Source organism: Lissotriton vulgaris, chromosome 10 (genome assembly GCF_964263255.1).
Source record: "Lissotriton vulgaris chromosome 10, aLisVul1.2, whole genome shotgun sequence".
Classification (NCBI taxonomy): domain Eukaryota; kingdom Metazoa; phylum Chordata; class Amphibia; order Caudata; family Salamandridae; genus Lissotriton; species Lissotriton vulgaris.
The window spans coordinates 168,414,141-168,428,934 of record NC_141698.1 but is presented as its reverse complement, the minus strand read 5'-3'; the positions used below and the strand labels follow the sequence as shown (position 1 = coordinate 168,428,934).

At 42.2% G+C, this 14,794-nt stretch overlaps 1 protein-coding gene across 1 annotated transcript in view; it reads left to right on the top strand.

Annotated features, from left to right (window-relative positions):
* The window catches only part of LOC147684910 (uromodulin-like), a 566,426-nt gene extending 552,137 nt beyond the window's left edge, over positions 1–14,289 (top strand). The window contains exon 18 of the mRNA XM_086940797.1: positions 13,020–14,289. Within this exon, the coding sequence (XP_086796923.1) occupies positions 13,020–13,093 (74 nt within the window). The 3' untranslated portion in view covers positions 13,094–14,289. The remainder of the gene's footprint in view (positions 1–13,019) is intronic.
* Positions 14,290–14,794: the final 505 nt, after the last annotated feature.

Genomic DNA, 14,794 nt, shown 5'->3' with positions numbered 1-14,794 from the left:
CTAGCTGAAGCAACAATTGAAGCCATTTCTCTAGAATGTAAAAGGGTCTTTCTCTCACCAAGATGAAAGTCAGAGTGAGGAAAGAAGGAGGGGTTTTCATCATTTGGGAAAAGAAAAAGTTCTAAACCAATGAAAAGTGTTAATTTTAGATCACATGACCTAGTATTACATCATTAGGAATCCAAAAGTGAAATTAACTAATGAAAAGTGTTATTACCGAGTCACATGACCTGCTGTGTTTACGTTTCGCGCTTTGCTCCGCTTTCCGGTCCGCTTCCGGGTCCGCTAACTTGGCGCGTCCAATGACGTATTACGCGACAACGCAAAACGTCATGGTAACGTAACAGTTACGCTAAAGGAACGATTACCGGTTCGCGGACCGAGTCGCGGCTTTAAATTGAGCTAACGGGAAGCTGACCGGTTCGCGGACTAGGAGCGAAACAAAACATTTTTTTTTTTTAAATGTATAAAAAACATGTAAAATATATTTTAAGATTTAAAGAAGAATACATTTTACAGATACAGATATTAGCTTTCAAAAAACCATTGAAATTCAATGAAAAAACCATAGGTTATAGAGAATATATAGTTAGGAATTAGCATTTACAAAACCTTGAAAATTCACTGAAAAAACCATAGGTTATAGACCATATATAGTTAAGGATTAGCATTTACAAAACCTTATTTTATTTGCACAAAACCATTGAAATTCCATATATAGTTAGTTGCACTAACTGTATATATCGCGCACCCGCAATCCACTGCTGATGATGTCACATATTACATCATTCATAACATGGTCAGTGACATCACTGATAACATCTCAAATGACATCACTGATGACATCACTGATGACATCTCATTTGACATTACTGATGACATCACTGATGACATCTCAAATGACATCACCGATGACATCACTGATGACATCTCATTTGACATTACTGATCACATCACTGATGACATCATTCATGTGATAATACGATGAACCTGTCCAGACTCTAATATTACCTTAGATACACTCAGTGTAAACTGACACTCACAGACTGTCACTCAACCATGGAGTTACTCACACACCTAGTCAATCATGCAAAGAATCAATCACACCTCCATTTCCTCAACTATACAGTTATACACACCTTACTTATTCAAACATATACTCACACATATTTACTCTCTTATACAATCCCTGATACAAGCTCACAATGATATATACATTATGCACAGTTATTTATATATGTCAACTCTCACATGGACTGTGTTTTACATATGTACTTACTTTAACATGTAGCACTGAGATATCATTCACTCACCAATACACTCATGCACACAGTCAACCGCCCATACAGCTGTTTCCACATTCACTTTTGAACCCATACATCTAGTGAATCAACTGCTCACACATCTATGCACAGAGTCACACACCTCCCAGCCACCCACACACATACTCAGTCTCCCATACAAATACTTGGGCAACCATTCAATAACCCATATAGTTACTGATATAGCTACTGATTTGAACATGCAGCAGTTTACAGAATAACAAATATAATGATTGCCAAATTAAGACACTTTAGTCACTAACCCATGCACTCAGTGAGACACATTTAATCACTCACTCATACAGTCAGTCATGCACCTACTAAATCCTTCATCCAGACACTTATACATCCACTCATTCTTTAATAAGTAAGACATATTTTAACTTTACAGAAACATACAGTCACTGGGTGTTGTCATCAGTGATGTCATCAGTGATGTCATTTGAGATGTCATCAGTGATGTCATCAGTGATGTCACTGACCATGTTATGAATGATGTAATATGTGACATCATCAGCAGTGGATTGCGGGTGCGCGATATATAGTTAGTGCAACTAACTATATATGGAATTTCAATGGTTTTGTGCAAATAAAATAAGGTGTTGTAAATGCTAATCCCTAACTATATATGGTCTATAACCTATGGTTTTTTCAGTAAATATATATATATATATATATATACAGTTTAAATTAGAAAAGCTTAGATATTTGAATATATAACATCAATATAAAGTATATTAAATACATTTTAACAAAATGTAATACTAAATATAAATATATACTCATATAAACACACACGCACACATATATGTGTGTGTATGATTATATATACATATATTCACTGAAAAAAACATAGATTTCACACCAGTTATAGTTAGATGGAAATTTTACTGACATAAAACCATTGAAATTCCCACGTTATAGTTAGTTGGACTCACTATAACTTGCGCGCCTGCAATGCACTGCTGATGACGTCACATATTACATCACTCATGACATGGTCAGTGACATCACTCATGACATCACTGATGACACCATCCAGTGAATGTGTGTCTTTCTGAAAAATAAATATGCTTTATTTATGTATATGTAAAGGTAGATGAAAGAATAAATGTTTAAATAAGTGTCTACATGGATTTTTAAACAGACTGTAGAGGAAATAGTAAATCTTACCCCTTCAAAGTCCAACGCTTTGTATACTGTTCCATAGACCAGAGTGGGAATAGTAAATTTAAACATTCGGAAGTCCAAACTTTCCCTACTGAACCTAGCAACCCACAATTAAAATATAAGTAAAATAAATCAATATTACTTACTGTACATACATAATAATCAATTGAATAACTAATAACAAATAAATAATTGAGAATTAATTACTACTCAATTACCTTTCCACCTGTAGCCCTACAAAGCCCACACGTAAAATATACTTAAAATATAAATGTATCATACAATTTACATATGAATAGTCAATTAAATAATTAAAAATAAATTCAATCAATCAATCAATCAGTGCACTTATAAAGCTCGCTCCTTACCCGTGAGGGTCTCAAGGCGCTGAGGGGGGGCTGCTACTGCTCGAAGAGCCAGGTCTTGAGGAGTCTTCTGAAGGTGAGGAGGTCTTGCCATAGTCCAGCCTGCTAGTGACGAGGGCCTGGGTCACAGTCCTTCTTGTTTCAGTGGGGATCCACTTGAAGATCCTGCGGAGCATTCGGAGGGTATTGTAGCAGGCGAAGGAGACGGCATTGACCTGCTTCGCCATGAAGAGGGAGGAGTCGAGGATGATTCCCAGGTTGCGAGCGTGGTCGGTGGGGGTAGGTGCTGTTCCTAGCGCAGTCGGCCACCAGGAGTCATCCCAGGCTGAGGGTGTGGGAGGACCGCTGTCTTGTCCAAGTTCAGCTTCAGTCAGCTGTTCCTCATCCATTTGGCGACAGCTTTCAATCCCTCGCGGAGGTTCGTTTTGGCGGTGGTCGGGTCCTTGGTGAGGGAGAGGATCAGCTGGGTGTCTTTTGCGTAGGAGATGATGTTGAGGTGGTGTCGGCGGATGATCTGTGCGAGGGGGGCCACGTAGATGTTGATCAACATCTGGCTGAGGGATGATCCCTGTGATGAGGGCTGTCTCGGTATTGTGGTTTCTTCGGAATCCAGACTGGGATGGGTCTAGGATCATGTTGTCTTCGAGGTAGTGGGTCAGCTGTACGTTGATGACTTTCTCGATGACCTTTGCCGGGAATGGGAGCAGTGAGATGGGCCGGAAGTTCTTGAGGTCCTTGGGATCCGCTTTGGGTTTCTTCAGGAGGGCGTTGATTTGGGCGTGTTTCCAACTTTCCCGGAAAGTGGCAGTATCCAGGGAGATGTTGATGATCTTCCGCAGTTGGGGGGCGATGGCAGTGTCAGCTTTGTTGAAGATGTGGTGTGGGCAGGGGTCTGACGGTGATCCAGAGTGGATGGAGTTCATGATCTTGTGTGTCTCGTTGTCGTTGATGTTGGTCCAGGAGGTTAGGGGGTTGCCGTGGGTGGTGTTCGCTGGTGCGGTGGAGTCCCGTGTGGTGGGGGCGGTTGTGTTGTCGAAGCTGGCATGGATGTCGGCGATTTTCTGGTGGAAGAAGGCGGCCAGTGAGTTGCACAGTTCTTGGGAGGGTGGGATGTCGTTGGTGTTGGCGCTGGGGTTGGAGAGTTCCTTCACGATGCTGAAGAGCTCTTTGCTGTTGTGTGCGTTGTTTTCCAGGTGATTCTTGAAGGATGATCTTTTGGCCAGTCTGATGAGGTGGCGATGTTTGAGGGAGGCATCCTTGTGGGCTGCGTGGCTGTCTGGTGTTCGTTCATGTAGCCATTTCTTCTCCAGTTTTCGGCACGTCCGTTTGGAGGTCTGGAGCTCTTCGGTGAACCAGGTGGCTTTCTTTCTGGTGTGGCTGTTGGGTGGTTTCTTGAGTGGGGCAAGGGTTTTGGTGTAGTCGTTGATCCAATGGCTGAGGTTGCTTGGGGCGGCGTCTGGGTCCATTGTGTCTGTGGGTGGGTTCTGCGCGAGGGAGGTGGTCAGCTGGTCCTTGGTGACTTTTCTCCAGCCCCGGTGGTTAAGCTGTTTGGTGCAGTGGTGTGTGGTTGGCTTCTTGTAGGTGAAATGGATGCATCTGTGATCGGTCCAGTGGAGTTCGGTGGTGTGGTTGAAGGTGACGTGTGGGCTTGTGGAGAAGATAGGGTCAAGCGTGTGGCCGGCGGCGTGTGTTGGATCGGTGACGAGTTGTCTGAGGCCGAGGTTATCGAGGTTGTCGATCAGGGTGGTGGAGTTGGTGTTGTTGTTGTTCTCGAGGTGGAAGTTCAGGTCCCCGAGGATGATGTAATCCATGGAGGCGAGTGCGTGGGTGCTGGCGAGCCCGGCGATGGAGTCACTGGATTGAGACCGGGGTCCGGGTGGTCTGTAGATGAGTGTTCCTCTAAGGGTGGTGTTTGGGTCAGTGTGGATCTGGAAATGCAGGTGTTCGGTGGTACTAAGGGTGTCGTCTGAGTGGGAGGAGACTTTGAGGGTGGACTTGTGTATGATGGCTATTCCTCCTCCAGTCCTGTTGGTGCGGTCTCTGTGGGTGATCTTGTAGCCCTCCGGGATGGCTATGGCGCTGTCGGGTGCCGAGGCGTTGTTCCACCAGGTCTCGGTCAGGAAGGCCACGTCTGGGGCGGAGGTGTCGAGCAGGTCCCAGAGCTCAATGGCATGTTTGCCTGCTGAGCGGGTGTTGAGGAGTATACAGCGAAGGTAGTTGGTCCTGGGAGGTTTGGTGGCCCTGTCGCTGGTGAAGCTGCAGGTGCGGCAGGAGAATGGGCCGTGGGTGCGTTTTGGGGTGGCCTGGAAGCAGCGGTGGTCTCGGGCGGTGTTGAGGGCGTGGAGGGTGCTGGTGTCGTAGAGATGTCAGGTGTTGAAGCGGTTGCGGGGTCCAAGGGTCTTGGCGCTGGGCGCGGACGGGCTTGCCTCTGGCACGCGCACGCCCACTGCACGCTTCCGCTGCGCTTCCGCGCGGCGTCCTCCATATAAGGCGAAGTGGGAGGGAGGAGCAGGTAGGAGCGGGGCGGCAAATGGGCGGCGGGAACGGGTAACAAGGAAAAAGGAGCGGGCCGCAGGGGAGCAGCGGCGGGAAGCGGGGAAGGGAAAATAGAGCGGTGGGGGTACAGAAGAAAATGGGGCACTGGGAGAAATCAGGAAAATACAATTATGAGCAGAAAAATACAATCAGCAATCAGAGGCAGCAGAACAGAGTCAGGGAGAGTACACCAGTGGCGAACTCACGGCAGTGGAAGGCAGCACAGGGGAGTCACGAGCGCACAGGAGGAGCCGAGCGGCATGGGGAATGACCTGGCCTGCAAGCAGGGTCGAGGGTCGCACTCAATTTAATAATTAATGATTCATTAATTATTAATTAAGTTCCCACACTATACCCCTACAAATTCAGCAGGCCGCACTGAATATTTAACTAAAACATACATTTTATAATCAGTGAAATAATAATAAATTGATAGTTATTTGTTAATTAATTATTACTTAATTACTTAATTTGCTTCCCCACAAACCCACAACGTTCACCTAAAATATACGAAAACATATAATTTATTACACAATCTACATAATTTATAATTATTTAGAATATGAATATGTATTTGATAGTTAATTATTACTTCATTAATTTCCCACCATATACCCCTACAAACCTTGCAACCCACAGCAACACTATAAATTAGAATAAGAAATGAAATAACAAAATATTAATCACTTAAAACTGAACAACAATACATTAAGATAATTAAGAAACAATATTTTTGCAACTATAATATTGAAAACGATATTAACAACAACATTTGTTTTAATGATATTACTTACCTGAAAAAATCGATACTCTTGACAATGATACTTAATATTTTTGTATTTAAATATTTTTCCATTTATTTCTGTATCACGATAATTACAACTTGATATTTTTTCCAAATACCTTGGGCCACATGGCAGTCCATCATTATTTTGCACACCATGTTACATCAGTTTGGAGCAAGCTAGTCTTGAGCCATCTCCAGTCATAACCGCCCGGCCCTACTTGCCAAGACAGATCCTCCCTGGACTGGAAGAGAAACAACCTTGGGCCTGTTTCACCCTAGTTAATGGCTCATCAGCTAGGCACAGCCTTTTAGAAGTGGCACATTGTGTACAAGACCCACGTCTGGGCATACCCATCTGAGTTAGGCTGACACACTAAAGTATACAAAAATGTGATAGATGGGCGGCTGAGTCCAAACTGAGGTGGCGTGGTCTAATCTAAGGTAGTCAATTTTTATAGCCCATGGCTACCCAGAGGCTTCGCAGCACTGATACAAACCAGCAGGATGAAAGGCCAGCCCAACTAGGAGCTGAGTGACGGAAGATTACAAAACAAATAGACTTGTTTTAGGAGCTTTCCTGAAAGCAAGTTCAGAATCCAATTGATGCAGTATGAGTGGCATGGAGTTCCAGTCTGGGTACTAGATATTCGAAGAAATGACCACCCCACCCAGATCTATGAATTCTGGGTGTTCTTGTGGATCTTAGCGATCTGCCAGGATTTTATGGTTCGATTAGGGCATGAAGACTTTGAGGTCCCTTCCTCCGAAAGGCCCTGTATTTGATGCACAGAGAATTAAATTGGACCACTTTCTCAATGGGTAAACAATGAAGGTCCACCAAGGTGCCATGGGATTTTGAGGAGGAAACGGTCGGAGGCATTTTGAAGGGTTTGTAGCCTTTTCTTGACGTAGCATGGGGATCTTAAATATAGGTCATTTCCATAATCCAGCCAAGAGATAATCAGTGCCTGGATGATGAGTATTGTGCCAGAGGGGGAAGAAAATAGTTTTAGAAGTCTAAGAATACCAAAACATTTTACAGCTGGCATGTTTGCCTCTATGTCCATTGTGTATAAATGGGGTGACCCAGACAAAGTCAAAGGACCTGGGTATCAATTGGTACAGAAAACAGAATGGTCCTAGACACTGACATTGAGTATTACAATCAATGGCGAAATTGTTTTTTGTTCATAAGTGATCAAATCCTGAAAGAGAAAAAAATACAAGCCAAATACATTCAAAAAAGAAACAGTACCCACTGCTAAGGTTATGCTGAAAGCACATTTAATCATATTTTTAAATAAATATTCATATTCAAATTCAGAGTATCCAAATGGATCTACATTGAAGAGAGTGGTGGGAGGTTATCAACAGGTAGTGTGAAGAGAAGCGGAGAATGGTGCTCATGTGAAAGAACAAACAAGGATCAGAAATGAAAGAACACTAGAATTGGCTATATCAGATTCTACTAAGGCCAAAATCCCTAGTATTAGAGAGGCCTGACCCTATTACTATTCAAAAACGGGTCAACACTATTATTTTGTCATCACACAGCGATATTTCATCTGTGATTGTGGTCGAGGGGAGGGGGTGCACAGAGTGCAGGTTGAATTTGATCCATCGTTTTTCGCCCAATATGCCACCTTGCTATGGACACAGCCATATGCAAATCAGCCTTGACTCTGGTCCTCATAGTAATAGTCCAGCCCGTACTGCCAGTCCAGGTCCTTCCTGAACTCGAATACAAGCAATTCAAGATAAGTTTATCCCTAATTATGGGCTCATCATATAGATGTAGCTTCTTTCCAGTGGCACAGTGAGCACGGGACCTAATTCAGGGCATACCACACACATTTATGATATAAAAAACAAAGTGATGGTAGGAATACTTGAATTAATCTTGGCCACTTGTGATCCCTCAGGCTGTATCCCAATCCATCCTTTTTCGTCCTCCACACCACCTCAATTTGGACCCAGCCATATGCAAATCAGCCTTAACCCTGCTCCTCATGGGAACAGTCTAGCTTGAACTGCCTAGTCAGATCCTCCATAAACCAGAATACAAGCAACCCTGGATTAGTTTTGTCTTAATTATGAGCTTATCAGCCAGGTACAGCTTGATTCCAGTGGCGCAGTGAGAACCAGATCCACATATGGGCATATTCCTAACACCACAGTCGTCAATTAACAAAGTGATGGATGTAATGCTTGAATTGATCTCAGCCACTGGTGATTGCTCTTGCTGCATCCCAATCCATGATTTTTCACCCACCATGGCACCTCAGTTTTGACCCAGCCATATGCAAATAAGCCTTGACCCTTCTCCTCATGAGAACAGTCCAGCCCGAACTGTCAGGCCAGGTCCTCCCTGAACTGAAATACAAAAAAATGCAGGACAGGGTTCATCCTTATTATGGGCTCATCAGCTGGGTATAGCTTGATTTTCTATTTTTTTATTTTATTTTACGGCGTTTTTACAAACTTGACCTGACAGTAGTGGGTATCGGAGCGCTTTACATAGCACCAGTTGAGTTACATGAGGACTCATTCATTTTTGTTAGGCACAGGGAGATTAAGTGATTTGCCTAGAATCACAGGATGTTTAGCCTCATTGCCGAGACTCAAACCCAGTTCCCCAGATTCGAGGTTGACCACCCTAGCTGTTAGGCCAGCTCCTCTCCCCTTTTTCAGTGGCACAGTGAGCACGGGACCCACGTCTGAAAATACCCGTCACACTTAGGGCATCACAAAATGAAGTGATGGATGGAATGCTTCAATTAATCTCAGCCACTGGCAATCGCTCGGACTGCATACCAATCCATTGTTTTACAGCTTTCCGGTGTGGGACCAAACCTTAGCCCTGACATGTGGAGTATCTCAGGGCTCAACATTAAGTCCCACTCTTTTTAATGTTTACTTGTGCCCCTTAACAGAGTTAGCCCAGTCTTGTGGCCTGACCAAAGTATTGTATCCTGGTGAGATACAATTAGTTTTGTCTATCACCCCAGAACAAGGGTTTAGCTGCAAACAATTGGTCCCCTATCTTAAGGAGGTGGCCAATTGGATGACCAACTTCTTCCTCACAATGAAAGAAAACAAAACAGAACTTGTGTTGTTATAAAATAACAGAGGCAAGAGGGAGCTTATCCCTTGGCCGGAATATCTTAGAGCCATTCCAAACCCAAAAATGGATCAAATGCAGCCCAAGTGATCACCAGTAGCTGAGACAAGTATTCATCCATCAGTTTCAATCTCCAACACAACAGTGAACTGATGTGTCTGTGAATTCCCTTTGAGGACAATTGAGCACTCCAGTGCCTCAGCAACTTTCTGTATAGCCAGTTGTGCTCCAGTTCATTGAGCCAAAACTGCCTGCCTCTCTCACAGGCCTACTCCTACCACCATGTAGCACAGACACTGATCATCTGGACCACCTGTCTGGACCACCGCCACGAGCTCCTGCTCAGCAGTTCACGCACCACTTAGTGTATATAGTAAGAGTACAGACTTCCAGTGTGTTTCTGCGGGGACACACAATTCACCATATCTGTTGGCACCTGAATGGACAAGGCCCCACATAAGTGGTCCCTGCGTGTTGTATCACATAACATCATGTCTTCCTGTTGGAGGGAAAGATTCGATAGAAAAAGCGCTGCTCTGCACGAGTCTCTTTTACCACAGGTGGGCCAAACTCAATATTAAAAAACTGTTATGAATTCAGCATTGCACCCTCTGCCTGGAGGTTCTTTTTTCAAGCAATTTCAATGTGAAATTAATATTCTTGATTTCGTCTATTCTAATAAAAAAAAAAAAAATTTATTAATTTGTGAGGCTTATCTTTGCAGATAAATGTTGCACCAGCAACATTCTGCTTCCCTAGATGTGCTTAATGGCTGCATCTCTGCTGTTGGACTCAATAACAAATGTAAAATGCATTATAGTTAACATTTTAAAGGGTTTTTCAGATAATCTTCTGTTTCTCACTCTAGATAAAATAGCTCATGTTCCTTCGTAATTTTTCATTCATGTTACGGGAACCCATTGAGGAGAAAGGGCCCTGTTGTATGATTATAGTTTTTCAACAATGAGCTTGATTGTAAAAAATAGTGAACACCCTACAAGTGAACAACTTTGCCAGTGTTTGACTGCCCTAAATTTGGAAATTCACACAGGTTTTCCAACTTCTGGGAAACTTGGGACAGTCTCATTTTTCGAGGCATACTCTGGGACAACCATTGCAAGTATGCAATTCGAATATGTAGATGTATTCCTGCATTGACTATTGTACATACAGAACAATTGCCCACGTTGAAATCGCATATGTTCAATGGAAACTATTTTTTTCCCATGGACAAAGCCCTTCCACTAATCTCTAGTATATTTAGGGAGTGTTACCTTCTTCTCACCCAGGAAAGTGGCTTACTCTTGGTCATGATAGGATTCCATTTCCTGGGTCAGAATGTGTTAACGAAAAGTTTAATCCTGATAGATTCTCTGGCTTGTCGTTGTTCTCATAGGCACTAGGGAAACCATGCCCTGAAAAGCCAAACTTCACCCTTCGAGTGAGATGTTCTTATGAGCAATAGAACACCACGATGGGATAATACTGTGCATATTTGAAATGATTTGCAAGTGTAAGGTCACTCTTTTTGAAAACCTTTCACTCATAAATCACGCAATTCCTGCATGTCTGCATGTAGGTTTCAAATGCAAAATTATCAAAACTGACTCTATGAATCAGGCCCAACCCAGTATGTTGAGGACCAACTAATGCTAGTGGGCCTCTCGTAGATCCGAACACTGAAGGAGTTATGCATCTGCACCTCATACCTTGTGATCATTTTTCATACAACAGTGACACTGTATAACTTTTTGTTGATTGATATGATGAATGTATCTTTAGATGATGAATAACTTTTTTACAAAACCTGCTCAAAATTATTTTAAAGTCCTTTAATCGTAAAGAATGTTCAATATTGAGAAAACAAATTAATAATCTTCATGTTTATAAACTCTATTTGATTGAAATATGCTCTATTTTCAAACTGTTCAGCCCAAGGTCAGGCATAACTGTTCACTATCTATTAGCTAGTTAGGGCCTTTAAAAGCAAGTGGGAAACCATAGACTTGAATCATAATGGTAACATAGGTGGTCTGATTCATAGAAACATGAGAAAATCAGAATCACAGGCATCCAGCCTGGTTTGAGTGTCGATTTTCATCTTTGTGGAATTCACAGATGTTTCCAAGGAAGTGCCTTGAAACCTGTCACACGTTTACATGGGTTCTACAGAAAACAATTGTTAACTGCCGTTGCCAACTTTTTCCAGGATGGTAATAAGTCAGAGGGGCTGATTCCGATTGTGCCAGTCTGGAGACCACATGGCGTCGGTGGCGGGATCACCACCGCCGATTAGGCTGTCTGACTGCCTGATTACATGCATGGTGGTCGGACCGCCGCAAGACTGGCGCCACCACCAGGATCCTTGATCCCAAGGGGCTGGGGAAGGTGTGGGGTTTGGAGGCGGTGCTGATGCCGGAACCACCGTGATAATTACTAGTTGCATTTCTGCCAACCTTTTCATGGCAGAGACCCCACCATGAAAGGTTTGTCAGAAAGACATGGACGGGGCCCCAAACGGGATACTTGGGTACTTTTGCCCATTGGGCATTGTTGCTGGGGGCACATGTTATGTCTGCACTCTCATGCGCACATTTTGTGCCATGCACAGCATGGTGACTGGCAACAGTGATCGCTCAGCAGTACAAATGCTGCAGTGCGGTGTCATTGCCTTCAGGTTCACTCTGTGACCCATTAAATGCCGTTACCTCATGACTGCCACCAGTACAAAGCCGACCCAGTGGTTTACTAGTAATGCGGCAGTCAGGAAGCCCCTGGCTTGGCCACATTCTCTCGACTGCCACAACGGCGGTCCGGCAGTTGGACTGCCACATTCGAAATTAGCCCCAGAGAGAATTAAGTGAGGCACCCAAACATTCCAGACTTTTGCATCCAGGAATGACCACACACTGACTGCTTCTTAAAAGAAGACCTGTACTCACATGAAAATCTTCTTGGGAGTAAATCCTTATACGATTGTAAAATGTGAAATTCCTTCAAGTAGGTGCAGATCAACTGAATTTTAGCGACCAAAAACTGGATGGTATATTATCAAGCCTGCGCGATAAAATTATCACCGCTTTATCGGCAGGAAACTGCTGATAAAGTGGCGATAATGGGCTTGATAATATGCTCTATGGAATTCCAATCGAAGCTCATGTTAAATGTGAAGGACATCTAACATGAGCTGAATTTTGACATTGGTAGGGCACCATGGTGTCTTTGATAAAAAAATAAGAAGAGCCCCTATGGGGCTTTGTGGTCAGTGGACCTGCTGCTTCTAACACTTCATAGAACAAAAATAAATCATGGGGTAACCAAACATGTTGTGTATTAGGACTGGCATTATTGAACACATTGCTTTATGAAAAAGGAACAATATTTTCAAGCTTTCCATACAGCCTTAATACCGTGGTTGCACTGCTAATTTTGTTTTGTTTTGTTCTTATTGTGTTTTTGCTCTTCATCCCACTCATGCAGTCTTGTTTGACACCTAGTTGAAGAGGGGTATAAATAAAAAACACAATAATATAAGTAAAACCAACGTATATGATTGTCAATTAGTTACCTGTGCTTGTAAACTAAACGCTTATGTGTAATATTATTTGTACATCAGGCTCTCTGTTTGCAAGTTATTGTCAAGTCGTAATGTTGCCTGAAAACATTTCTTAACTTAACAATAAAAAACTTTAATGTTGCTATCTTTGCTATTTTTTCAGGCGTAACAGTGCATGCGGCATGGACAATCATAGTGTCTGTCTTTGCAGCAATCTTCTGTTTCCTACTCCTATAAATGGATGCCAACCAGCGTGTGCCATTGGCAACGATGTACCATCTGCTCCTCAAGTAGCGCATATGTGCTAATATTTTTATGGCAAGAGTTGGGAAATGTTGTTATGAAATGAAAAATACAGATCTCTTAATCATTTAATTTCCTATTTTCGAAGTATATAGCACTGATTAATCCTTTGTATTTTTTTCTGCCTTTCAATTATAGTTTCTATTTCACTTTATTTATAGGATAATGATTTATATTAAGCAGATGACCAATGATGAAGTTGTTTATAAATTAGATTGAAATACTGTTTCATAATAATTAATTGTGTACTAAGTGTATACAGTGTTACTTATTTTTGCTTTACCAGGTGACTTTAGTGTACTGATGCTAACCGAATGGAAGTGCTATCACCCAGTGTACTTTGTTTGAGACTGTACTGTTCTCAAACGACATGTGTGGGGAATTCAGAAAAAGGCAAGGCATTCCACGCCAGGAGGACAGTCACTCAAATACTAGACCATAGTTACTCAGTGTGTCCACAATAGACAGTGTAGATTGGTGGGCATTGTAAGCTCTGTAAATCAGACAGAAGTATAAACAATAAATCAATTGACCACCAATAGGAGCAATACTTTATCATCTCAGTGATGTAGTTTCAGCATGGTTAAATTAGTACAGGAAGTAAGAAGGAAGCATACACATTCTGGAGCGTTTCTTTCGGATAAAGAATAAACGTGATTAGGGTCATCGATAAATAAAGTAATATCTAAATGAAGGATGGGGGAAATAATCACCAATCTTTTTTGCCTGTCATTGTGAATATACTGCGGTCAGAAATGTGATCTTCAAAGATAACTCATAACATGTATTTGGGTAGCATGCAGTATTTACATTTCCATAAGAAAGAAAAATTACTTTGCATCCGCCTAACCATCTGCCTAACTAGTTTATGAGTCAAAGTTGTATGTAATTGTAAACGGTTTGCAAACAGTTCAAAATCTTTAATAAAGAAGATATCTAAAATCAAGTTAATTATAATGAAGCTTTAAAACTGCTAAAACCAGATCAATATATACGTATTTGTCTACTGCTACATTTAATTTCTTCTTGTTATAATCATGTTAGGACAATCCTCCTGCACTGTAATCCCACTATCAATATATGTAAAGGCTGCTTTATAGAATGCTAGAATAAAGAACTATATCAATACCTACTGCTTATTTGAGTGATATGTTTTCAATGTCATTGTGGGTCTGCCATGGAATTCATAGGTGAACTCTCACATTGGGACATCTCAGGATGTAATTGTCCATTGTCAATTCCCATACTCTGTTGCATCCATGACCTCACTGACCACCAAAACATGCTACTACCATTATTGCCAAGCACAGTGTAATGGATTCATGAAGGAATACAAATATTGGTGTTTGATATTAGTACTGGAAAAATAATGTGCTGACCTCATGGCATAGTCACAAACACAGCTCACCATGGACTCAGGAAGTCTGTGAATACTTTGCCATATAGTTGTCAAAAGATTTCCAGCTACAGCAAAATCAACTTCTCTTTATAGGGCTGGCATTTCCGAGCACATCACAGCAAATTTCAGTTCGGATTTTTCAATGAAACATTTCACAATGAGCCACAAATATGCGCAGTGTGCAAATGCGACAACAATCCCCAACATACTACGCAGTCTGGCTTTCAACCATGTTA